At 43.6% G+C, this 26,601-nt stretch overlaps 1 protein-coding gene across 1 annotated transcript in view; it reads right to left on the minus strand.

Annotated features, from left to right (window-relative positions):
• The window catches only part of arl8ba (ADP-ribosylation factor-like 8Ba), an 87,072-nt gene extending 63,843 nt beyond the window's left edge, over window positions 1–23,229 (minus strand). The window contains exon 1 of the mRNA XM_060919221.1: window positions 23,005–23,229. Within this exon, the coding sequence (XP_060775204.1) occupies window positions 23,005–23,127 (123 nt within the window). The 5' untranslated portion in view covers window positions 23,128–23,229. The remainder of the gene's footprint in view (window positions 1–23,004) is intronic.
• Window positions 23,230–26,601: the final 3,372 nt, after the last annotated feature.

Below are 26,601 nucleotides of genomic sequence, written 5' to 3' on the forward strand. Positions count from 1 at the left end.
GTACTTAAATTACTGCTCAGTGGTGTGGGGAAATACGTATAAATGTTCACTTCATGCAATAACTATACTTCAAAAAAGAGCTATAAGAATAATTCATAGTGCTGGTTACCGAGATCATACTAATTCACTATTCTTAAATTCAAAATGTTTAAAATTCAGGGATATTATAGAATATAAAACTGCCTTAGTAATGTACAAAGTAAGGAATTATAAAGTACCAAGGACAGCGCTCGAAACTAACGGTGTCCCGACGTCCCGGGGACCATAAAAAATGTCATGTCATCGGGACACAAAATTATCATATCTGGGACAATCCCGGGACAATGGAAAAAAATAGATCTAGAAAAAAAAGTTCTACATTAATATTATTTACAAAGCCGTAACACATACGTAGACATTCACCTAATTTGTCAATTTTAATTTTAAAACGTTAACAGCGAAAAATACATTAGTAGCTACACTTTCGATGCACCTGCATCCGTAGGCTACAGAGCAGCGCATTCTGTTCTAGAATCTTCGGCCGGAGTCCGCATTATATGGACTTGGAATGGAATTGCTACCGCACACGCTGCGCCGACTCTTGCCAGAACAAAAATGCTGAAGTGGTTGAAGCGGACCGACCGCGGGGAAGAAACTGAAAGCCCAGACATAACGTCTCCGGGACCTTCAGGATCCAAAGTGTCATCGCCTGGTCTGCAGGCAACGCTAGCAACTGAATGAACTTAATGAACACTGTTAGACACGTTATAAAATACAACAGGAATGATGTGGATGATATTGACGGAAGATACCGTTCAACAGAATAAGTGAGTTTTCTTGGTGTCTTTCTAGTTCAGAAAGTTTAGTCAGTCAGTCAGCAGCACAACTAGGCTCGGACCTGCCACTATGCTGATGTTGCTAACATTTGCACCCGGCAGCGAAAGTTCATAAAAATGGATAACGGAAAGTTCATAAAAATGGATAACGGAAAGTTCATAAAAATGGATAACGGAAAGTTCATAAAAATGGATAACGGTAATGGTGAAAATTATAAGTTGGCCTTATAAGTGCCAACAGATATTCAAGGTATAAGTAGATGAAATGAACATAAAAGGGGTCTTATTTTCAACTAAAGTGTACTGCAGATGTAGGGAGTTGAAACATTTTCTGAATGAGCTAGTTGGCCCCTTTAAATAAACGGGTATCTATTCATACAGTGAGATCGCCAAAGTTTAATAAACTGAAAATGCAATAACTGTAATTTTGAAGTAGATGATGTATAGGACATGTGTCGCTTGTGTCTTGTGACTTATTGTAAAAATGATATAAAGGGTTCAAAATCGCATAGTTACAAATATAATAGTAACTTCATATGATGGGCGGCACGGTGGTGTAGTGGTTAGCGCTGTCGCCTCACAGCAAGAAGGTCCTGGGTTCAAGCTCCGGGGCCGGCGAGGGCCTTTCTGTGTGGAGTTTGCATGTTCTCCCCGTGTCCGCGTGGGTTTCCTCCGGGTGCTCCGGTTTCCCCCACAGTCCAAAGACATGCAGGTTAGGTTAACTGGTGACTCTAAATTGACCGTAGGTGTGAATGTGAGTGTGAATGGTTGTCTGTGTCTATGTGTCAGCCCTGTGATGACCTGGCGACTTGTCCAGGGTGTACCCCGCCTTTCGCCCGTGGTCGGCTGGGATGGGCTCCAGCTTGCCTGCGACCCTGTAGGGCAGGATAAAGCAGCTAGAGATAATGAGATGAGACTTCATATGATAATATTAACCACTGGTTATTTCAGAGAGGAAAAAAATGGGGACACTATTGCTTCCATTCGGGACAATACAACACAGAATTCGGGACCACTGGGGGACACAAAGAAAAAAAGTTAATTTCGAGCCCTGAGATCTGATCAAACATGCTTATTAGAAAATAGCATGGGCAAGTGAAAACAAGTGTTGCCAGGCAAAACAAACCTCACCCAGTAGCACTTATGATGAATATGAAAGAAGATCTAGTGAAAAAAAAAAAAAGGTACCCTATGGGCACATGTGGCTACTGCTTATAAATAAAATTGTTTTCTGATACCAAAAATGAACAATTAAAAAAAATAAAAATCACAAAAGTAAAATATACCAAGTGTCTGTACTTTATATTATTCTACTCTTAACAGTTTTCAAAACTGAAACCTCCGAACCGAGGCTGACATACACACGCTGTCACCATGAACGAAACTCTTATTTCCTGGAAATGGCCCGGCGCTAGAGCTCAGTGGAATGCACCTTCCCTCTGTAATAAGCACAAACATGTCTGAAAAGTAATTTCTTTAGTGTAGTCCATTTATTTCGAATGGTGAACTGGATTGTATACACTCTCCAGCCATTTTAATCGGAACACGTGCACGCGCATGCACAGCGCACAACTGTTACGCTCTTACATTCTTACAGCACAATGATATAGTGGCTAGCCCCTCTATGAGGCAGTAGCCACAACAAAAACGATTTTGACCTTTTTGGTGACCTTGACTGGATGACCCTCAATGTTGGAGGTTTTATTTGAGACCAATGCCTATCTATCCTGAAAGTTTCATGAAGATTTATCCAGCGGTTTTTCCACAATATTGTTAACAAAAAAAAAAAAAAGAAACCCGACCGAAAACAATACCTCACCCCGCTTACTCCATAGTGGACGAGGTGGTAATAAATGCAGAGATGGGCAGAATTCCTTACAGCTCTCCACACACCACTTTCTTGGGACTTTAACTCAGACATATGATTAATGTATTTTCCTGTGACTCAAAGCTTGCAATATTTTATTCACTTCCTCACAACTGCCATTCCAAAGAAGGCTTTTGACTCAGGTTGGGTACTGAGACCCAGTGCCATATTGGCACTGGTTCCTATATGGTTGGGTACTGAGACCCAGTGCCATATTGGCACTGGTTCCTATATGATCGGGATCTAATGGACTGAATCGCAACGCAGATTTCAGTGACTCATTTCGCTGCCACTTCAATGCACTATTGCAAAGTTGGTTTTATATTGGACATGCACTACATATTCGAGATTCTGTCCTCTACTTCTCAAGAAATAAACACAAAAAAAGGGGAAAAAATTTGTATTTTCATACTCTGGAGTGGAATGAGACCCAAGTACAGCTGATTATATATTTTCTCCTGTTAAAGTTCGCTGAAGCTAATCGTTCAAAAACGCAGGTCATCAGCACTTTATAGAAATAGCGAAAGTAAAGGACCATCTAAAAGGCGCATGAGATGGGCAAATATGTAAGATTCTATCAAGATTATCATCTTACTTTGCAGGATATCTAACGTATTGCAGTATCTATTTAGGATACAGTACGGGTTCAGTACAGTGGGATGTAAGGGCCTCTGCATGCTCTTGCGACAAGGCTTTCGCAGATAGCTTTTCGCAGACAGTTGTAATTTATCGTTGAGCGGGGAGTAATAGGCGTGCGCGATGTTATTCACCGCCACAACGCAAGGGGGCGCGAAGTCGCGAAATCGCTAGGAGTAGTTAGTGGGTGTGGTTAATGGAGTATTTATCCTCCGGTTACTTATAATGACTAGAACTGGAGTCGTATAGATGTACGTACTTCCTCGAGCAACCGCTCTTCGTGCTGCTCCATCTTCGCTCGTGTTTTTAAAAATGGCGGTCGTGAAAACAAACCAAACCGGGAAAGTAGGGAAGCGGAAGTGCGTGTACAGCGGATGTAGAGTGGACCAATCAGAACCCTCTTGTCTGTGACGCTGTCTGCGAGGCTTCTGCGGTGGTCACAATTTTTGGGAGGTGCGCGCAGAGCGTCTGCGAAGGTGGGGGGGCTACGCAGACACCATCTGCGAGGACTGGGTTGTCAGCATAAATTGGCCTTAAGACTCACTAAGTACATTACACAAAAGTCTTACAGAATACAGTAATAAAATAACGTATATACAAAGGGTCACAAAAAATAAAGTTATGTATATCCAGAAATTGAGATTTCCACTTTCTGATGGTTTCAGTACAGGGCGAGACATTAACTTTTAAACCCACTTGCCCTGTGGGAAAAGTGGGGGTTAATTTCCACTTGCCCCCTATTTTGCGAGTACCACTTTTTTTTTTTTTTTAGGAAAACCATAGAATAGTTGTGAATTGTAACATAAAATGAAGATCACACATTGAGTTGAAGTTTGGTTATTGGTTACTTTTTACTTGTAACGTACAATAATTTTATCCAAAATAGTTTTTCCTGCCTTAGTTGATTCATCTCCATTTCACATGCATGCAGCTGTTGTAAAGTTCATTGTGTTTGTGTAGAACTCTCTCAGACTGTAGGTTCATTACTTGATAATGTAGAAATCATAAAATAGAAATCTATAATAAAGTTTGTATGAAGAAAATAGGGTGCCAAGACTTTAGAACAGTACTGCATTTGAGAATATTTATACAGTGGGGCAAAAAAGTATTTAGTCAGTCACCAATTGTGCAAGTTCTCCCACTTAAAAAGATGACAGAGGCCTGTAATTTTCATCATAGGTATACCTCAACTATGAGAGACAGAATGAGAAAAAAAATTCAGAAAATCGCATTGTCTGATTTTTAAAGAATTTATTTTCAAATTATGGTGGAAAATAAGCATTTGGTCAATAACAAAAGTTCATCTCAATACTTTGTTATATACCCTTTGTTGGCAATGACAGAGGTCAAACGTTTTCTGTAAGTCTTCACAAGGTTTTCACACACTGTTGCTGGTATTTTGGCCCATTCCTCCATGCAGATCTCCTCTAGAGCAGTGATGTTTTGGGGCTGTCGCTGGGCAGCACGGACTTTCAACTCCCTCCAAAGATTTTCTATGGGGTTGAGATCTGGAGACTGGCTAGGCCACTCCAGGACCTTGAAAGGCCCAGCTACGTTTCATCTTCAATGCCCTTGCTGATGGAAGGAGGCTTTCACTCAAAATCTCACGATACATGGCCCCATTCATTCTTTCCTTTACACGGATCAGTCATCCTGGTCCCTTTGCAGAAAAACAGCCCCAAAGCATGATGTTTCCACCCCCATGCTTCACAGTAGGTATGGTGTTCTTTGGATGCAACTCAGCATTCTTTCTCCTCCAAACACGACAAGTTGAGTTTTTACCAAAAAGTTCTATTTTGGTTTCATCTGACCATATGGCATTCTCCCAATCCTCTTCTGGATCATCCAAATGCTCTCTAGCAAACTTCAGACGGGCCTGGACATGTACTGGCTTAAGCAGGGGGACACGTCTGGCACTGCAGGATTTGAGTCCCTGGCGGCGTAGTGTGTTACTGATGGTAGCCTTTGTTACTTTGGTCCCAGCTCTCTGCAGGTCATTCACTAGGTCCCCCCGTGTGGTTCTGGGATTTTTGCTCACCATTCTTGTGATCATTTTGACCCCACGGGGTGAGATCTTGCATGGAGCCCCAGATCAAGGGAGATTATCAGTGGTCTTGTATGTCTTCCATTTTCTAATAATTGCTCCCACAGTTGATTTCTTCACACCAAGCTGCTTACCTATTGCAGATTCAGTCTCCCCAGCCTGGTGCAGGTCTACAATTTTGTTTCTGGTGTCCTTTGACAGCTCTTTGGTCTTGGCCATAGTGGAGTTTGGAGTGTGACTGTTTGAGGTTGTGGACAGGTGTCTTTTATACTGATAACGAGTTCAAACAGGTGCCATTAATACAGGTAACGAGTGGAGGACAGAGGAACCTCTTAAAGAAGTAGTTACAGGTCTGTGAGAGCCAGAAATCTTGCTTGTTTGTAGGTGACCAAATACTTATTTTACCGAGGAATTTACCAATTAATTCATTAAAAATCCTACAATGTGATTTCCTGGATTCTTTCCCCCCATTCTGTCTCTCATAGTTGAGGTATACCTATGATGAAAATTACAGGCCTGTCATCTTTTTAAGTGGGAGAACTTGCACAATTGGTGGCTGACTAAATACTTTTTTGCCCCACTGTATATCTTTTTTTTGTTACATCATCCACCTCTAGGTTTAAAAAAAAAAAAAAAACCCACACTGCGTCATGACAGACAGGATAATGGAGTTTAAAATCATTGTTTAGTGTGTAGGTTGTGGGTGTTTTATATAGATCTGGCAACCCGAAACTGAATCAGTGAAGCCGGTCTGTCATGACGCAGCGTGGTTTTTTTTTTTTTTAAATAAACCTAGAGGCGGATGATAACCAAACCCCCCCCCCCAAAAAAAACCCCACCATATATAAATATTTTGCACAGGACTGTGTTCCTCTGATAAGAGAAACAAAGCTCCAGCTCTCTCTTCTCTTAATCTGTTCTGTTCTTTCAGGATTCATTGCACATGTCGCTCTTTGTTGAGTTTTTTATGCCCGAGTTGTTTGAAACCAATCTGGGTTTTCTGTGTTGAATAAGGAAGCTGCTTCACCTTTAAGAAAATCAAACACTTTCTTGAAGGAGCTAACTCGAATGTGAGCAGGAAAGAAAAGAAAAAAAAAGAAAAAAAAGATTTTTAAGCAAACACTTCCATACTCACTTCTGACTGTTTTTGTAAAATACATTTTAAATACAATCGTGAATTTCTCTGGAGTTTTCAGGCTGAGCTCCTCTCATCGTATTCTTTAACCACTCATTTCCTCATTGCTCTTGAAGCATTTGCTTCTATTTGTTAACGTTTTTCTTGATAGCGGGGAGACGGTAATGCCTTTTATCTATTTCTCTGTTTCAACAAGCAAAAACAGCAAAAATTAACCATACTTAAGCAGGGTTCTCCACGAGGGGTTTTAGAGGGGCGGGCCACCCCCCTTTCTGTGATTCCCACCCCCGTTTAATTTCTGCCGCCCCTTTACAAAAGGAAGAGATGTCTCTTTGTTTTCTTTGTGACAGATAGCCTTTCTCTGTTGGAGTACCGACAAAGTACACTACAGACAAAAAAAATTACATCACTGTTTCAGGAGAGCCTTGTGGCGCTCAGTGTGAAAGAATTTTGTGAATATCTCCTTCCGTTTTCGTGTAAATCCCCGTTGTTTGGAGGGAGCACTCTGAGGAAAAAGTGTGCTTTCTGTGTGACACTGTCTCTAAGCGCAGCGCGCGGGTGGGGGAGGGGCTGCTCGCTCTCACACACACACACACAGGAGGGAGGGGCTGCTCGCTCTCCCTCACACACACACAGGAGGGAGGGGCTGCTCGCTCTCCCTCACACACACACAGGAGGGAGGGGCTGCTCGCTCTCACACACACACAGGAGGGAGGGGCTGCTCGCTCTCACACACACACACAGGAGGGAGGGGCTGCTCGCTCTCACACACACACACAGGAGGGAGGGGCTGCTCGCTCTCACACACACACACAGGAGGGAGGGGCTGCTCGCTCTCACACACACACACAGGAGGGAGGGGCTGCTCGCTCTCACACACACACACAGGAGGGAGGGGCTGCTCGCTCTCACACACACACACAGGAGGGAGGGGCTGCTCGCTCTCACACACACACACAGGAGGGAGGGGCTGCTCGCTCTCACACACACACACACAGGAGGGAGGGGCTGCTCGCTCTCACACACACACACAGGAGGGAGGGGCTGCTCGCTCTCACACACACACACAGGAGGGAGGGGCTGCTCGCTCTCACACACACACACAGGAGGGAGGGGCTGCTCGCTCTCACACACACACACAGGAGGGAGGGGCTGCTCGCTCTCACACACACACACAGGAGGGAGGGGCTGCTCGCTCTCACACACACACACAGGAGGGAGGGGCTGCTCGCTCTCACACACACACACAGGAGGGAGGGGCTGCTCGCTCTCACACACACACAGGAGGGAGGGGCTGCTCGCTCTCACACACACACACAGGAGGGAGGGGCTGCTCGCTCTCTCACACACACACAGGAGGGAGGGGCTGCTCGCTCTCACACACACACAGGAGGGAGGGGCTGCTCGCTCTCACACACACACAGGAGGGAGGGGCTGCTCGCTCTCACACACACACACACACAGGAGGGAGGGGCTGCTCGCTCTCACACACACACACACAGGAGGGAGGGGCTGCTCGCTCTCACACACACACACAGGAGGGAGGGGCTGCTCGCTCTCACACACACACACAGGAGGGAGGGGCTGCTCGCTCTCTCACACACACACAGGAGGGAGGGGCTGCTCGCTCTCTCACACACACAGGAGGGAGGGGCTGCTCGCTCTCACACACACACAGGAGGGAGGGGCTGCTCGCTCTCACACACACACAGGAGGGAGGGGCTGCTCGCTCTCACACACACACAGGAGGGAGGGGCTGCTCGCTCTCACACACACACAGGAGGGAGGGGCTGCTCGCTCTCACACACACACACAGGAGGGAGGGGCTGCTCGCTCTCACACACACACAGGAGGGAGGGGCTGCTCGCTCTCACACGCACACAGGAGGGAGGGGCTGCTCGCTCTCACACGCACACAGGAGGGAGGGGCTGCTCGCTCTCACACGCACACAGGAGGGAGGGGCTGCTCGCTCTCACACACACACAGGAGGGAGGGGCTGCTCGCTCTCACACACACACAGGAGGGAGGGGCTGCTCGCTCTCACACACACACAGGAGGGAGGGGCTGCTCGCTCTCACACACACACAGGAGGGAGGGGCTGCTCGCTCTCACACACACACAGGAGGGAGGGGCTGCTCGCTCTCACACGCACACAGGAGGGAGGGGCTGCTCGCTCTCACACGCACACAGGAGGGAGGGGCTGCTCGCTCTCTCTCTCTCACACACACACACACACAGGAGGGAGGGGCTGGTCGCTCTCTCTTTCACACACACAGGAGGGAGGGGCTGCTCGCTCTCAGAGAGACACAGGCTTGTAGCATCAGGGCAAATCATTCATTCACACAGTTCAGCTCAGCTCCTGCAATAGCGACTGCTACAGCCACTGCATCACTCAATTTCCCACAGGGGAATTGTTGGTTCTAGTTATAATTTATAATGCTTATGTACATTATTTTACAAAAGTGCAATATTTTGATGCTGCTGAGCCATTGGTCAACCTTTTTTTTTTATGTCTGATATGTTGTAGATGGGAAAAGTAAAAGAAGCAAAAAAGTTTACTTAAGAAAGATGGCTCTATTTTTATTTTAAGTTATTATAACTTGTTCCTCAGGCACTCAATGTTAATAAACAGGCCTACATTTGAAATCTGTTGACCTCAGTTTTCATTCTTGCATTAGCTTTATGGAATTTATTATATTAATTAATTTGCACTGAAGTGTGCAAATTAATTAATACAATGAATTCAAGTGTAAGTGTGTAATGTTTGATGTATGATGTGTTTTGTACCAGTCCAATTGATTCCTCTATTCTAAATGATTACTATTTGAGAGTATTTTATGCAAATTGTATGCAAATGACATATGTAAAATTATGCAAATTTGTTTCAAGGTCATCCGATTGACCCCCACCCCCCTATATTTTCAATCCGTGGAGAACCCTGCTTAAGACAGATTAAACCTTGCTTGCATGAAAGACAGTGTCTGTCTGACCCTAGATGTAATCATCACGTGATGCATGACATCATGCACAAGGGGTCTATAAACAGTACACGTACCATACTATAACAGGAAGGGTATATAAAATAACTTGCAAAGCAGTAAATGAAACGGAGACTTAAAAAAAAAAAAAAAAAAAAAAACAGCCAAGACATGATGGCGGATACTGATACCCCTTTTCCACCAAATCAGTTCCAGGGCTGGTTCGGGGCCAGTGCTGGTTCACAACTCGTTCAACTTGCGAGCCAGCTGAGAACCAGTTTGCTTTTCCATAGCTCGCGGTGCTAAGGGAAGCCACGTCATTACGTTGCTGTATATGTCAGTTACGTCGCTACGTTTGCATAAACCTTGGCGCGAATATCAAAGCAAAAAACAACAAAGAAGAAGCAGCAGCAGCAACACCAACAATAATAATGGATGACTTCGCGTTTGTACAGCTGCTGCTTCTCGTCGCTTAAAAATGGCGATCTTTCGCGGTCTTGTTATTGTTGTTGGTCTTAACAACTCCGCCCCCCCGCTGACGTAAGCGGCTCTTTCCTCTGGCCCAGCAGAGAGTTGGTACTAGCCTGGAACCGTTTTTCTGGCCCCAGAGCCAGTTCTTTGTCAGTGGAAACAGAAAACCCGGTTCCAAACTAAGCACTGGCCCCGAACCAGCCCTGGAACTGCTTTGGTGGAAAAGGGGCATGAGTGAGGGATGCTTTTAGGAACTGAAATAAAATATCAAAAAGCCTAATTTTTGTGGTGCTAGTTTGTAATATATGCTCATTCCAACTTGCCTGGTTGGGCATGTTGGGGACATAGCCCACTTGCCCAAATGCATGTTTCACTTGCCCCGGGCAATCGGGCAGTCCCTAATGTTGAGCCCTGCAGTACTGGGGCATAAGACTCACCAGACGTGCATTACCACCTTTCATTTTTTTCGCGGTCTGGTTTCCATCAAATCGTGCGCTGATTGGTTCACGAGCGGTCCAGAATCCTACAATATGGACCCCGGTTATGGACCTTTGGCGACTCGCTCAGTCATAGCATACATAGTAGCAACTTTTTGTGAACATTTATTTTCGCATTTTTCAGTACAGTAGCATTAATTTTACAGCATGGATAGCGATAACAGTGTTCACAGCAAAAGCAAGTTTTATTTTTGGAAAATTCCAAGCTGACATAGCTTCTCCAAACAGGTTTTTGACGAGCTCATTTTCTCTTAGAACTTGGTAAAGAAAAAAAAAAAAAGATACATATTATTTACCAGCTTAAAGTCGGTCCGTATCGTGAAATACTGTGACCTCAGTCTTGAAAATACTGACCTCGGCCCAGAGGCCTCAGTCAGTATTTTCAAGACCTCGGTCACGGTATTTCACGATATGGACCTCCCAGCTGGTAAATAATTAATATGTAACTGAATGAGTACAATAGAAATGTTATTTTTGTCATTTTATTTAACAATTATTTGCTGAAGGCAAAGTGAATATTGGTTAATAATAACCGAGTCGAAGTCGAGGTTATTATTCACGGAGCCCGAGGTTGATAGGCCTAATTGTTTTAGTGTAAATACTAAAGTGATTTTTTTTAAATAGTATTTAAAAAATAAATTGTTTCAAACTTCAGAAGTGACATGCAAATGTAATAAATGGCATGGCGCAGACTTGTCATGTATCTATGCCGACTCCTATAAAATACTTCATTTTGAAATAAATAAAATTGATCACATTTTCACCTTACCTTTGAATAGTTTTAAATCAAACTTTGTAGTATCTTTAGTGCTTTTAGGAACAGCATTTTCTTTCACAATTTGTAATTCTTCTTCACATAGGTGGGGTTTACATTAGACCGTATCAGCGGATCATCAGATTAACGTTTTTAAAAACGATTAGCGTGCACACAGCAACGCCAATACACGGATACGCTAATCACATGACTAATTCGGCAAGTAAGTTGTAATGTGTCAGTGCGGCTCATCGCTTCCTCCTCAGCGGCTGCGCTCCAAATCACTCCGCCCTGAACAGCGAGTGCCCTCTGGAGGGTGCGCACTCCGGCCCTACGCAGCTCACAGAGCGCGCGAGTGTAGTGCACGAGCAGTGATTCGGGACTGAGACGCTGTGCGCAAGTCACTTACCACTTGCAAGTGGAAGGATGGCAAGCCTAAAGACAATCATAACTACACAATGGGCAGTATTTGCATCAGTATTTGCAGTATTTTCATACTTTTATATTCTTTAATGAAAGGTGATACAAGGCGGAAGTCCGCGCCGTTTTTCAGCAGTTGCGTCACATGACCAACGCCAGTGAATCAGGAAGGTGGATGTCACAGTGACGTTGTCCAATGATGACGCCAGCTAGAGCTCAGCACAGCGTATCCACGTATTCTCAATGTTTACACAGCACCGGACCAGACACGATCTGGATTGAATACGTGGACGCTGGCGGATTCCCGTTTCCCAGTGTTTCCAGGCATTTTAATGTAAACGGACAGTGCATCCGCAAAGAAAACGAGACAGATACGGTCTAATGTAAACTTGGCCTTACAGTGACAAAGCAACTGGCAGCCATTGTGCCAAGTCGCTAGGGCTGTCACGATTACCGGTGTACACGGTTACCGCACTAAAATATTTTGACGGTGACCATAACCTTCTGAGTGTCAAAACCGCGATAGCTTCCATTTTCACGAGACTTTGAACTTTCGTGCGAGTTTTCCCGCCGACGCCACTCAAGTTCACTCACTCACTGTCCGAAGTTCAAGCATGGCGGAAGGAGGAGACTGTGGTGGTCATCAAGATGAAGACATCTATCCGCCTTCCAAGCGGATAAAATCGGAAGTGTGGAAATATTTTGGATATTTCAAAAATTCGGAGGGACAACTTGTTGATGACGGTGCTCCTGCATGTAGAGTGTGCAGAAAAAAGGTGTCAGTGAAAGGCAGCAATACATCAAATCTAATGACTCATCTGCGAGACCATCATCAGCATCTGTACAGCAAGTGCAAGGTAGGTTAACGTGTATGTTTTAGCCGAAATGCGCAAAGTAACTTTTGACGAGGGAAGATGAAACAATTATTTCCGACTGTCAATAATGTTAGACCTTGATGATAATCTTTATTGTCGAAAGACGGCCACTGCTAGCAGTTTTAAAATGCATCTAGCACTAGCTGTGGTTAGCGCTATTCTGAGGTAAACATCACCATTCTAAGCTAAGTTACACAGCTAAACTTTCATTCGCCACAAGACGGTGAAAATGGATCAGTGAAACACACGAAGTAACGTATGACTTCGGGTCGAGGGAAAATACAACAGTTGTATCCGACTGTCAATAATGTTAAACTTTGATAATGATCTTTATTGCGAAGTGCGCCCACTGCTAGCATTTTAAAATGTGTCTAGCTGTGGTCAGGATCCACTTGTCCACAGTCCAAACTTGAAAACCTGAACCATGCCCACTCAACCTGAGCCACGCCCACTCAAATAACCGTGATAATACCGTACACCGCGATAATTTTGGTCACAATAACCGTCATGTTAAATTTTCATACCGTGACACCCCTACAAGTCGCTTGAGGTGATTCTCAAGTAATTGTCCAACACTACGTTCACACTGCAAGGCTTAATGCTCAATTCCGATTTTTTTGTGAAATCCGATTTTTTTGTGAGGTCGTTCACATTAACAAATATATGCGACTTGTATGTGATCCTCAGTATGAACGAAAAGCGACCTAAAAGTGTTCCGCATGCGCATTGCAGGATACGACGATGTCACACGCAGTGAGCATGGCCAGTGTTTACGGAAGTAAAACCGCCCGGTTGTGGTATGACCCATCCAATCTAGCTTGAATAGCTGCATCCCCCCAAATGGAAATCAGCTCCCTAACCTCTGCGTCCTTCCATTGAGAAGATTCAGAGCCTTCACAGCCCGAAGCGTCCCTCGCGTTGATGTCATGCGCAGGGGCGCAGATACGTTTTTTGAACTGGGGGGGGACAAAGCTGCCAGCAAACCAACCCCAAATAGCAACCAAGCTCGAGCTCGCAACCTGTGCAGTCTGCGCAGCTCAACCAACCGAATATCAGTCTTTGTTTTGTTTTATGTGAGTTGTTGCAACTATGTATACACTGTTGTGCACCTCAATAAACCGAATGGTAATTAGTCTTTTGATTTCTCCGTGAGGTTTGCCTTATGCAAAGAAAGACAGCATAGACGTTTTTTCCTCCCTATAAGTGGGGGGGGGACCGAGTGAGGTGAATTTAAATCTGGGTGGGACGAGTCCCACCCTCTATCTGCGCCCGTGATTATGCGCCATGTTGTTGTAACTTTTTTTGAGAGACCCGCCGCCTACTTCAGCGCAGAATAGTGACGTTTGTGGCTTGTTGATGACGTGCAAGTCGGATGAATGCGACCTGGCGGTTCAGACTGAAGTCGCATATGAAAAGATCGGATAGGAATCGGAATTAGGACCACATATCCAAACGGCCTGGGTCAGATTTGAAAAAAATCGGATCTGTGTCGTTCATATTGTCAATAAAAGATCGGATACAGGTCACATATGGGCGAAAAGATCGGATTTGAGTCACTTCAGCCTGCAGTGTGAACGTAGCCCAAATTTCTCCACCAATCAGTGCGTGTGATTTTCTATAAATCACTTGTGTACAGTGTGGGGAAATAAGGAATTTTAAGCAGATGGTCACAGGACAGACAAGTCTGAAATGTTGTCTGCCTGTCCAAATGATAGGCCAAAGGCCTGGAACAATGTGACTGGGGGTCTGGGGCCCGCCTTAGGGCCCTGGAAGTTAAAGGGCTTTAGATACCTGGAGATGGCTTCTCAGCTATTTCCAGGCACATTTTTTTGATCTTCAAAGGCCAAATTACACCACAAACTGAATATAATTTACAAGAAAATGTCAGAAGATTCAAGAAAAGCATGCTTAAAGTTATACCCAAGAAACCAGTAGTACACACAGGTTGGTTCCATGTCTTGGGAGGGGGCCAGTTGGTTACAACTTACTGGTACTCATTATTTATATTAAAAAAATGTACTATAAACACCACTCCTGAATCATTGTCAACAATGTCTATTTTTTACACTATATTTAGAGTAAGTCTATAAGAAATTTAAGCTAGTAATTAACAATACAACTACTCATACACAAGAGTTAAAATTGAGTACAAAATTCCAAGTAATTTTGTAACAAACTGACATTTACAATGACTCAGAACTAGACATTGTAATATCATTTGGCATTCAGGCTAAAATCTGCTGGACTAGAACTTAGAAAATAAAAAGAAAAAACTCAAAATATAAATCTACATCCTACAAAGTGTGTGTGTATATATATATATATATATATATATATATATATATATATATATGAGAATGACTATCAGTCTTATTATAAATGAAAAAAATGCACATCATAATCATTGATTGGCAGTTTGGCACGTAACAATACTGTACTCTTAATCAGCCAACCGAATCAATCAGATACAGTCAACCTTAAAACACTACCTCAACTGCAGCGTGCAATAAAAACAGTAAATGAGCAATTCCAGCGTTATGGACGCGACACTTGAACTCAAAATGGCAACAAATGACCCAGTGCATGTTTTATTGTCTCCCAGTATTTAAACAGGTGTTGCATATTTTAAGGCTGTACCATACTGGAGAAGTGATAGAACAAGAACAATTTCCATAGTACATCTAGGGCATGCCAGAAAACGCCAATAAAAGATGCGTTATGGATGTGACAGAAAAAGTCACTTTTCTTGGGTGACTGTACATTTTTATCAAACTCTGTGAAATTGTAAACCTAATGTCGAAATGGAGATATCCATTTGATAGAGGGGTCCAAGGTGAATATTAAAAAATCTTTGTTTAAAATATTTTGTATTTCATGCAGAGTTTCGGAAGGAAAAGTCAGCGTTATGGATATGACGAAATTCCGTTATGGATGTGACGCGTCTGAAATAGACATGGCATATGTTTAGAAAATCAGCAATTTAACCACCATAACCCTTTGAAAAACTCTCTAAATATCAGCTAAAACTATCAAAGTTCTTAAATAATATTTAGGATGGCTATTGTTTTGCTGTTTTGTGGATTTTAGCATACATTTCTGTGGCTTGTGGCAATAATATAGAATTGTACATGATCAAAGTTGATTTTAGCTTGGGTTTTACATTATAAGAAAGAAAGACTGACAGTGACATATTAGGTTGGTTACAAATTGTTTCAACTTATTCACATCTGTAAAATACAGGCCTAGGTGATATCTCTGGGAGTGGTTTTGATGTTTTACATGTTGCTTTATTTTTGCATGGCGAGGTTGACATTTACATGGAATTGCCCAAATACTGAATGTATTATTATTAATAATAATGAGATGAGATAATATCTTATTTAGTGTGAAATTCAGGGAGAGGGAGGTGCCTGTAAATTTTGGCAGGGCTAGGACCTTCAGTGGCCTAGTTATGAATTTTTAAAGTCAGGCCCACGGGGGCCCCCCGTTTCACAAGCCATGTTATGACAATGCATTCGCCCAGTGTAACATTTGGAAGAAAATTAGAAGTAGATTAGACCCAATATCTTTACAATTTTTCATGGCCCATCTGGTTTCATGCTTTTGAAATACAAACGGACACATTCGAATTATCAGGGCTTGACATTAACTTGTCCAGTTAGACTTGTCCTGACAATCTTTTTATTATTATGTATTTACTAGTTCAATTAGTCCTGGGTATGATTTTAAACTGCAACCGGTGGTGAACCTTAGGTCTGGGAGGACTTGAGTATTGGGGAAAGTGGAGTTACCCCTTAATCACCATTGCTCCCAGGTATTGCTCCTAGGTCCGCTCTGACCCAGAGTGGTAGCACCTACCTGAGTTCCAGCTATGGGTTAAATAGTACATCACCAATAAGGTGCTGGCAGCAGGGTGCTTTTCAGTGCAATGTGGCAGATGAACCCAACAGGGTCAATGGCACACCACCAGATGGCATGCTGAAGAGCCACTCAAATGGCCAAGGGATGGCATCACTCGGTAAGTCAGTTGTCACTGTAGGACAACTTCCACAACAGTCAGGTCTGTGGCACTTTTGTGCACCACGTCTGGCAGTCCAAAGAGACAACACAATGGGGCGTGACATTGTTTGTCTTACCTTACTGTGCAAGGCACTTCGTTAGGAGAGGAGAATAGTACACGAGAGCTCACGAGGCCAGATATTCTGTGGTAACTTGGCCAGGCCTCTCATGCTGCCAGTGCAGACAACTCTGTCGCTCTGGTGCGGGCCTTGTGGCCCATCCACGTTTCTGTGCATCCTAATGAAGCAGTCATCATTGCTAGCGATGGACAGCCAACGACTATCTCAATGAAAGGCAAGTGGTTGTCACACCCGTGTTTCCCAAAATATTTTACGATAATGTGTTAATGTGAACCATACAAAAAATACAATAAAAAGTCAGAATGAAATGTTCAACACATTTATTTAATTGAGGTACCTGATCGCTATTTCTCTGATTTCAATAAATTCAAAGTCTAATAATCTATAATTTGATATTACAACGTGGTTATTTTCTCACACACACACACACCTGCTGTACTCTGCTTCCCCGGAATTTCATAAACATTAACACAGCCAGATCACTGAGGGGATTGAACTAGTTTTGCTGGAACTTTACTGATGTGACTCTTGAATAATTACTGTTAAAATTCACCATTTTTATAATCCCTAAAAGATGTGGTCCATAAAAGGTATAAAAGCATCATTACTATATCGTCTGGGGCAGTTATATGTAATAATTGAGTAATTTTCTCTCATCTGTAAACCAAATTAGATCAGCCTATATGTAGAAAATGTAATAAAATATGTAGACTACTAATACTATATGTAAACTGCTTATTACTATTATTTCACTCGTTTTATATTCTATTGCAACTTTAATCAAGTTTTCAAGGAGTTTGGCCTCATCATGTAGCCTTAGCAGTGAGCCAGTGAGTATAAATAATCTGCACATGAACAAATGGCACTGTTAAGCTCACCGTAAATACGCAGAACCATGGCCTCACTTTCGTTTATAAATGCCTTGAGACCTCAAGAATGGCACAGGAATAGTTTTAAGCGTTAACAATAAAATAGTAATTTTTATGATTAAAATGATTCATATAGGTAGCGGTCTGAGTGAACGACCTTGACATCCGTAACATCACAGCAGGAAGTCTCAGTCTCCTCGCCATTTCCGCTATACTAAAAAACAGAGCTGACTGCAACTCCAATCCTCCATTTTGAGCTTTATTGCCATGCCACGTAGATGGGTTGCTGGCAGGTGCAGCAACATGACAGAAGATGGATTTACGTTGCATTCATGGCCCAAGAATGTTCAAAATGCAAAGATTTGGACGCGTTTTGCGAGAAGTTCACGGGCACATTGGTTGCCTATGAAGTGGTCTCTCCTCTGCTCTGCACATTTTACTGAAGACTCATACGAGACCTCTGATCTGTTGAGGAGCGTTGACTATAAGCCCATATTGAAAGAAAAAAGTTTTTTTTTTTTTTTTTTTAAAAAGGACCAGTTGCACCAGTTCTCCCAGAGTGTGAGTCGAGGGTTGTTGGTAAAATCCGGGAAGGAACGGAACGGGACATTGTTTGGGCAGTGACCTCCCCATGGTTGTTGCCAAAACTGGTGACATCCCATCCCGGGTATAAGTAATTGCCTGAGCCAAGCAGCAATGGTGGAGTACTCAGTATGGAGAAAATGGAGAATGAGTGGACCAGCCATCTGATTTCTCCGCTGGATATTACTGCCATCTCGCCCTTACGCGGAAGAAGCGAATGAACGGAGAACTGAACAAACAACTGAAAGTCAGATTGTTTCAAAACAATCGGCCACAAGGTCGACCTTCAAGAAGCGAGAACACAGACGGGTAAGTTTCGACTCTCATTTGGATACAAAACAACAAAAACACATTGTTTACCTGCATTTAGATTAATACATGTAACTTGTATTGTGCATTTTAGTTACCGGTATAAGATTATTTAATTTGCTTCAGAATGTGATCGTCTCAGTTCATCTGATTATTTCATTAGCCTTTCATTAGCTGGCTGGCTCAGCAGGGCAGCTCTAATGCCAACTTTACGGTCGATTTTAACTCTCAAAAATATATATATATATATATATTTTTTTTTATTCCCATTTATGCAGCATACAAGAGTCAAGGATGGAGATACTATCCACTCAAATTTATTTAAAAATAAAGGTTCTGCGTATATCCTTTAACATGTCTTTTACAATCCTTTAACCCACCATGGGCAATGATAAAGTCACTGTTAAACAGTACAGCATGCAATTTTTTTTTGCATGCTGTACTCATTATTTTACCCCTATTTGGCAAAGCACTTTTGTGTAGTCTGAGGTGAAGTTTTTGTTTTTTTGTTTTTTTTTTTTTTTTGGGGGGGGGGGGAGGCATTGTCACAACACTCCTTGATACATGGGCTCTTGGTCTGGGAGAGAGACGTAAAACCCGCCCACACAGAACACTGGTTAAGTAGACCAATAAGACCGAGCAATCAGCACGTGCTCGCGCTCTCTCTCAGGGAGCTGCTAGCAATATGCGGGAGACTCCCAGAACTTCCAAGAGAGCTAGAAATAATTCAACTTGTCCCATCAGACAAGCAGATGCAGATTTGACTTGTCCAGACCAAACATTTATGCTGCTTTTCCACTACAAACGCGACTGAGTCGGGCTGAGCCGTGCCGTGCTCAGTCGGGCTGAGCGGGGCTGTTGGAGTTGCATTTCGACTACAACCGCGCTGAACCGTGCTGGCTGGAAGTGGGTGGACACATTGGGTGGAGTTAGTGAAAGTGGGTGGACGTCACGTGATGTCGTTAAGCAGCGCAAACAGTGACATCAGTGACCTTTTAAGCGGTAGTCTCACGACCCGAATAGTAAACAATAAACATGGAGGACATGGAGTCGTTAGTGTTGCTGGTCTTGGTTCTGTGGCTTGTTGTCACCGACAACACCAACAGATACTGGCAAGAGCGTATAGATGAGGCGAGGCGCATAAGGCTTCATAATTCTCGTAATTCTCCTTCTTCCGGGTTTACAGTGTTTACAGATCCCAGCGTGCTCGCGGGGCGTGTGTGGGCATGTGAGGACACTCCTCCTCACCAATCAGTGCACAGGGGAGTGTCTCCTCACGCCCCTAGCCTCACTCGGCACGGTTTGGCTCGCTTCAGCCCCACTCCAAAACGGTGCGAGTTTTAGGGGCTAAGCAGGGCTGAAGCGAGCTGAGTCGTGCTGTTTTTTGGTAGTCGAAACGCGAGCCGTGTCGGGCTGAAGTGAGCTGAAGCGAGCTGAAGTGAGCTGAAAAAGGGTAGTGGAAAAGGGCCATTAGTTGCCCCATCCAGTCGGACTACCGCTAATGTCAAGTCTTGATTATTTTTTATTGGCCATCCAGTCCGACGCTTTTGAAATACAGACAGACAAATGCGAAAATTACCGGTCAACATCCGCCAGTCCAGCCTCATTTCCCACACTGTGTATTTATGCTAACAATAATTATTAATTATATCATTTTTTAAATGTGCGATTACACACATTCACCGTGCCAGATAAAACCCAGAGTTTGCCTTAGCAGGTACGGCAAAACGAATTGTGTTTTTTATTGACAATTTTTTCCTGCAAACAAACTGAAATTAAAGTTTTTTTGTTTTTTTTTTTTGTTTTTTAATTCACACTATCACACTCCATTCGCTCGAATAAAAGACACAACTAGATTTAATAAACTACTGGGAATAAATACCACAAATAATATCAGGTCAGTGATTGTCTTGGGGTGGTCATTTCCACTAATGAACGGGGGAGGGAAGAACTGATAACAGGTGGGTTATATTCATCCTGCACTCCGCTAAAAGCTCATAAGGGCAGAATTTCCAACCTCTAACTCGAAAAAAAAAAAGGAAAACAAAACAAGAAAAAAAAAAACAAAACACTGAACTCAGAAAGGTCTCCTCAACCCCAGCTTCAACAAGTGATGTCAAATCAACATGGCTGCTCACGGCATCATCAGCAAATAAGCAGCACCTTTTTTTTTTTTATAAAAGGAGTTATGCTGTGTATTTGCTTAAAGCCTAGGTCACAACCGACGTACGATTTTTTGGCCATGCGATTTTTGGCATTTCCCAAATCGCTGCGGTTTTTTTGTTCGTGGAGAAAGACGCACGTTGGCCGTAAGTTTGTCTTGCAACCTGAAAAAAATGTAAGCGCCCGTAGAGTTTGTTTGACATGACAAAGAACCTCTGCGGCCGGTCTGTGGCTCGAAAATCAGCACGTCACACACGCGCCCTCCGTACATTTCTTTGCACGTAGACCGGCCGTAGGAGCACGTACAGCCGGTTGTGACCTAGGCTTTAGATCAACCAACATCCATTTGCATGTATCTACACATTATCTCACTGAATCTAACACTGCCTATACAATTCACTGTTTCCAGGAGATAAACATGCACTCATATTGCTCACACTAGCTAGCAAGATTGCTGCTAACAAAAGACAAACATGAAGGTGTCCATGTTTTTCTCCCCTCACTTTCTAACTCAAACTCACAGATGTCAAAAATAGCATAATTCTGTTCTAACTTAAGTTACTGTATACATACATGGTAGACCAAGCAGTCTTGAAAGCAGCCAGTGAGTTCACTTATTATGAATGTTTTTTGTTTAACACATCACTTCTGTAACACGTGCATTTCAAATTCCGATCCCAAATCATACAGATGCTTCAACTCTGTATAATTTTTTTTTTAAACGTAGTCCTGGGTATTGACCCAGAGTTCTGTCCTACCAACAGTTTCTCTGCATGCACACTTCTCTTGCGCACACACAATAACTCATGCTACTCACAGTAATACACATACAAAATTCATATTTTTTCAAATGGAGGACTTTGAATTCTGATAAGATTCTTAGAAATTCTCTTTCGAACAAGACTATATACAGTATCAAAATATGCTACTAATAGGTTTATGCAGATAATGCTCTGGAAGTTATAGATACATCTGTAGTATTCTTTTTTAGTATAAATACACAGGTGATTATAGGGAATCACGCACGCTGATTGGTCGAGAAATTCACACTATTTCTCGATAATCACTTTGAGCGACTCGGCAAAATGGCAACCAATCGCTTTGTTACCGTAAGTGAGAAAGAATTACAAATTATGAAGGAAAAATGTTCCTAAAAGCACTAAAGATGCAACGAGGTCTAGTCTAAAACTATTCAAAGGTAAGGTGGAATTGTGATTTATTTTATCGATTTCAAAACGAAGTATTTTATGTGAGTCGGCATAGATAAGTCAACAAGTCTGTGCCACGCCTTTTACATTTGCATGCCACTTTTGAAGTTTGAAATAAATGACAATATGATTTTTTTTTTAATAAATCACCTGTGTATTTAAACTAAAACAATTATCTGCCGAAGGCAAAGTGAGTATCGTTATTATTCACAGATATTCACTGAGCCTTCGGCAAATAATTGTTACATAAAGACCTATAAATAGACACCATGATCAGATCATTTAACGAGGCAACAAAACTCTTTCAAACACCAGAATCAGGATATTTGTCCAACTGGGTGCAGGTATATGGACTGAACGGTGACATTTCACTTTGCATCAAAGTTTAACATTGTTTAGGATCTAAAAGCCTAGGCATTGCTTTAGTGTTTCTGTATATACAATGTTGGCAAACTGGCAGAACATGCTGATTGTGTGCTCTGGACTAACAAAACAGTGAGACACCCAACAAACCGAGTGATGCAAGACTCAGACACTAAGATCACAAGTTGCATGAACATTACCTAGGTCCTCAACGCCAGAGAACACAAGTTCTGCAGCTTTTTTGTTTAATAATATTAGCTAACGTCCTAGCTAAACCTAGAGATGTCTGGGCTGATGATAAAGCAAGCTGTTTGTTTTTCTTACACCTGTGTCACAGCACATATTACGCCATCAGGACGAGTTTAACATGCCATGAGAGGAATTAGCAATCCACTTCCAGTAATTTCCAAGGCCATGTACAATCACAGCTAGGATTAGCTAACCAGCAGCATGACACTGCCTGTTCGAAGCTAGCTAGCTAGCCTACTCATCTAGTTCGGTACTATCTAAATATCTAATATATGCTTAGGAATTAACTATTAAGCTAGATATGGATACATTTATTTATTTATTTATTTATTTGTTTGTTTGTTTGTTTGCCACTGGCAAAACGATAGCTACAACTTTTAGGCCACAGATAGCCAAGCTAGCTCGCTGGCTAAGGCGAGTAAGTTAACTAGTGGTACAAGCATTGCAGCTTCTTTACTCAGATTCAGTAACTATCCTGATAGTTTATCTCTTAAAGTTTAATATTATACGACCCTAGTTACATTTATGAAAAACTCAATGACATTCGTACACCTGTAACAAATAGCAGGTTAGCAAATGCTAGCTAGCTAGCTAGCTAAATCACAAAGAGGGGGTGATGAAAACACTTACAGCTATCACATTGACAAACGTGGTTTTGCCGGAATACTGAAGCCCGACGAGCGTTAATTCCATCTCCTCCTTCCAGAACAGGGACTTAACCCAATCTAAGAACCGGTTAATCAGCGCCAACATTTCTACGACTGATCAATTCTACCACTTTAGCTTTGTTTTTCTCAGCGCTCGGGTTATGAGCAGTAACAGGAGCGTAATGTTTGGGAGGAACTACGCGCTTGTCATATGACCCTGATGCGATTACTTGGACTGTTGCTCCTTACAAGCCACCAACCCCTCTGGAACGAACACAAACATTCTGCGATGCAAAATAGTTCCTCTAAGTTCGTTCTGAGACACAGAGCAAAAATATAAAAACAAAAGCGCTATGAATCAGAATCGGAATGTATAATGTCATTGCATGTTAACATACAAGGAAATTTGCTGTTTCTCTTAAAACAAAGGACAAACTGTACCCCATTCACTCACGTGCACATACATTAAAAGAAGCTACCAGATGAATAACTATAAAATATAATTAAATAGAATATAAAAGAGGGGCGGCACGGTGGTGTAGTGGTTAGCGCTGTCGCCTCACAGCAAGAAGGTCCGGGTTCGAGCCCTGTGGCCGGCGAGGGCCTTTCTGTGTGGAGTTTGCATGTTCTCCCCGTGTCCGCGTGGGTTTCCTCCGGGTGCTCCGGTTTCCCCCACAGTCCAAAGACATGCAGGTTAGGTTAACTGGTGACTCTAAATTGACCGGAGGTGTGAATGGGAGTGTGAATGGTTGTCTGTGTCTATGTGTCAGCCCTGGGATGACCTGGCGACTTGTCCAGGGTGTACCCCGCCTTTCGCCCGTAGTCAGCTGGGATAGGCTCCAGCTTGCCTGCGACCCTGTAGAACAGGATAAAGCGGCTAGAGATAATGAGATGAGAATATAAAAGAATTTAAGGGCGGCACGGTGGTGTAGTGGTTAGCACTGTCGCCTCACAGCAAGAAGGTCCGGGTTCGAGCCCTATGGCCGGCGAGGGCCCTTCTGTGTGGAGTTTGCATGTTCTCCCCGTGTCCGCGTGGGTTTCCTCCAGGTGCTCCGGTTTCCCCCACAGTCCAAAGACATGCAGGTTAGGTTAACTGGTGACTCTAATGCCGCTTTTCCACTACAAACGCGGCTGAGCCGTGCCGTGCTGAGTCGAGCTGAGCGGAGCTGTTGGAGTTGCATTTCGACTACAACCGCGCTGAACCGTGCTGGCTGGAAGTGGGTGGACACATTGGGTGGAGTTAGCGAAAGTGGGTGGACATCACGTGATGTCGTTAAGCGGCACAAACAGTGACATCAGTGATCTTTTAAGCAGTAGTCTCACAGCCCGGATAGTAAACAATAAACATGGAGGACATGGAGTCGTTAGTGTTGCTGGTCTTGGTGCTGTGGCTTGTTGTCACCGACAACGCCAACAGATACTGGCAAGAGCGTATAGATGAGACAAGGCGCATAAGGCTTCAGAAATTCTCGTAATTCGTAATTCTTCTTCTTCTTCCGGGTTTACAGATCTCAGCGTGCTCGCGGGGCGTGTGAGGACACTCCTCCTCACCAGTCAGTGCACAGGGGAGTGTCTGCTCACGCCCCCAGCCTCACTCAGCTCGGTTTGGCTCGCTTCAGCTCCACTCCAAAACCGTGCGAGTTTTGGGGGCTAAGCAGGGCTGAAGCGAGCTGAGTCGTGCTGTTTTAAGGTAGTCGAAACGCGAGCCGTGTCGGGCTGAAGTGAGCTGAAGCAAGCTGAAGTGAGCTGAAAAAGGGTAGTGGAAAAGGGCCATAAATTGACCGTAGGTGTGAATGGGAGTGTGAATGGTTGTCTATGTGTCAGCCCTGTGATGACCTGGTGACTTGTCCAGGGTGTACCCCGCCTTTCGCCCGTAGTCAACTGGGATAGGCTCCAGCTTGCCTGCAACCCTGTAGAACAGGATAAAGCGGCTAGAGATAATGAGATGAGATGAGACAGGAGCATAATGTTTGGGAGGAACTACGTGCTTGTCATATGACCCTGATGCGATTACTTGGACTGTTGCTCCTTACAAGCAACCAACCCCCTGGAATGAACACAAACATTCTGCGATGCAAAATAGTTCCTCTAAGTTTGTTCTGAGACACAGAGCAAAAATATAAAAACAAAAGTGCTACGAATCAGAATGTATATTGTCATTGCATGTTAACATACAAGGAAATTTGCTGTTTCTCTTAAAACAAAGGAAAAACTGTACCCCATTCACTCACATGCACATACATTAAAAGAAGCTACCAGATGAATGAGTAATAACTATAAAATATAATTAAATAGAATATAAATTTTTATATATAAAATATAAAGTTATTGCACATGAGTGTATTATGATTGCACTTGAGGTAAAATTGTTGGGGTGGGGTGTGTGAGTTCAGTTCACTAGTAGCTGTTGGGTAGAAGCTGTTCCTGAGTCTGGAAGTGCATCTTCCAGATGGCAGTAGTGAGAACAGGTGATGAAATGGATGTATATTGTCCTGAATGATATTGCAGACGGGCAGCACAGTGGTGTAGTGGTTAGCGCTGTCGCCTCACAGCAAGAAGGTCTGGGTTCGAGCCCCGTGGCCGGTGAGGGCCTTTCTGTGCGGAGTTTGCATGTTCTCTCCATGCCCGTCTGGGTTTCTTCCAGGTGCTCCGGTTTCCCCCACAGTCCAAAGACATGCAGGTTAGGTTAACTGGTGACTCTAAATTGATCGTAGGTGTGAATGTGAGTGTGAATGGTTGTCTATGTGTCAGCCCTGTGATGACCTGGCGACTTGTCCAGGGTGTACCCCGCCTTTTGCCCGTAGTCAGCTGGGATAGGCTCCAGCTTGCCTGCGACGCTGTAGAACAGGATAAAGCGGCTAGAGATAATGAGATGAGATATTGCAGGCTCTGCTGAGGCAACGAGATCTGTAGATGCCCTCCAGGGTGGGGGGTCTGATGATTTTTTTTTTTAAGAACAGCTTTATTCATCACACGTACACTTAAGCATAGTGAAATTCCTATCTGCATTTAACCCATCTGAAGCAGTGAACACACACATGCACACACACACATACCCAGAGCAGTGGGCAGCCATGCTACAGTGCCCAGGGAGCAATTGGGAGTTAGGTGCCTTGCTCAAGGGCACTTCAGCCCAAGGCTACCCCATATTATTAATAACCCTCTGAAGAGCTGCTCTCCCAGATAGCATTACAGTCCGCGGCTGATGTTCTAAGGTCCGCATTGGTTCTCTCTGACAGGCCAACCCTTTCCCCAGGTCAGCGTCGGATGAGAGTAGAATGATACACACAGTGATGGGTTCATACACCCCTGGGGCGGGACCACGCGGGCACGCTCTTCAACAGTTTCAACAGACACCAACAATTTCTTCAACAGTTTCAACAGACACATGTTTTTAGTGATCCGTGCCAGACCTGGCCCACATCCGTTCCAGATCCAAAAATTGTATCTGTGCCGGATATGGGGCGGAGAGCAAAAGTTATGTGAGACGGATCTGTTTGCTGTATTCAGACCGGACTTTGGGGTCCATCCAGTGCTGATCCGGCTCAGATCAAATTGCTATCTGGGCTGTCTGCTGTTG

The sequence above is a fragment of the Neoarius graeffei genome, chromosome 4, assembly GCF_027579695.1.
Source record: "Neoarius graeffei isolate fNeoGra1 chromosome 4, fNeoGra1.pri, whole genome shotgun sequence".
Taxonomy (NCBI): domain Eukaryota; kingdom Metazoa; phylum Chordata; class Actinopteri; order Siluriformes; family Ariidae; genus Neoarius; species Neoarius graeffei.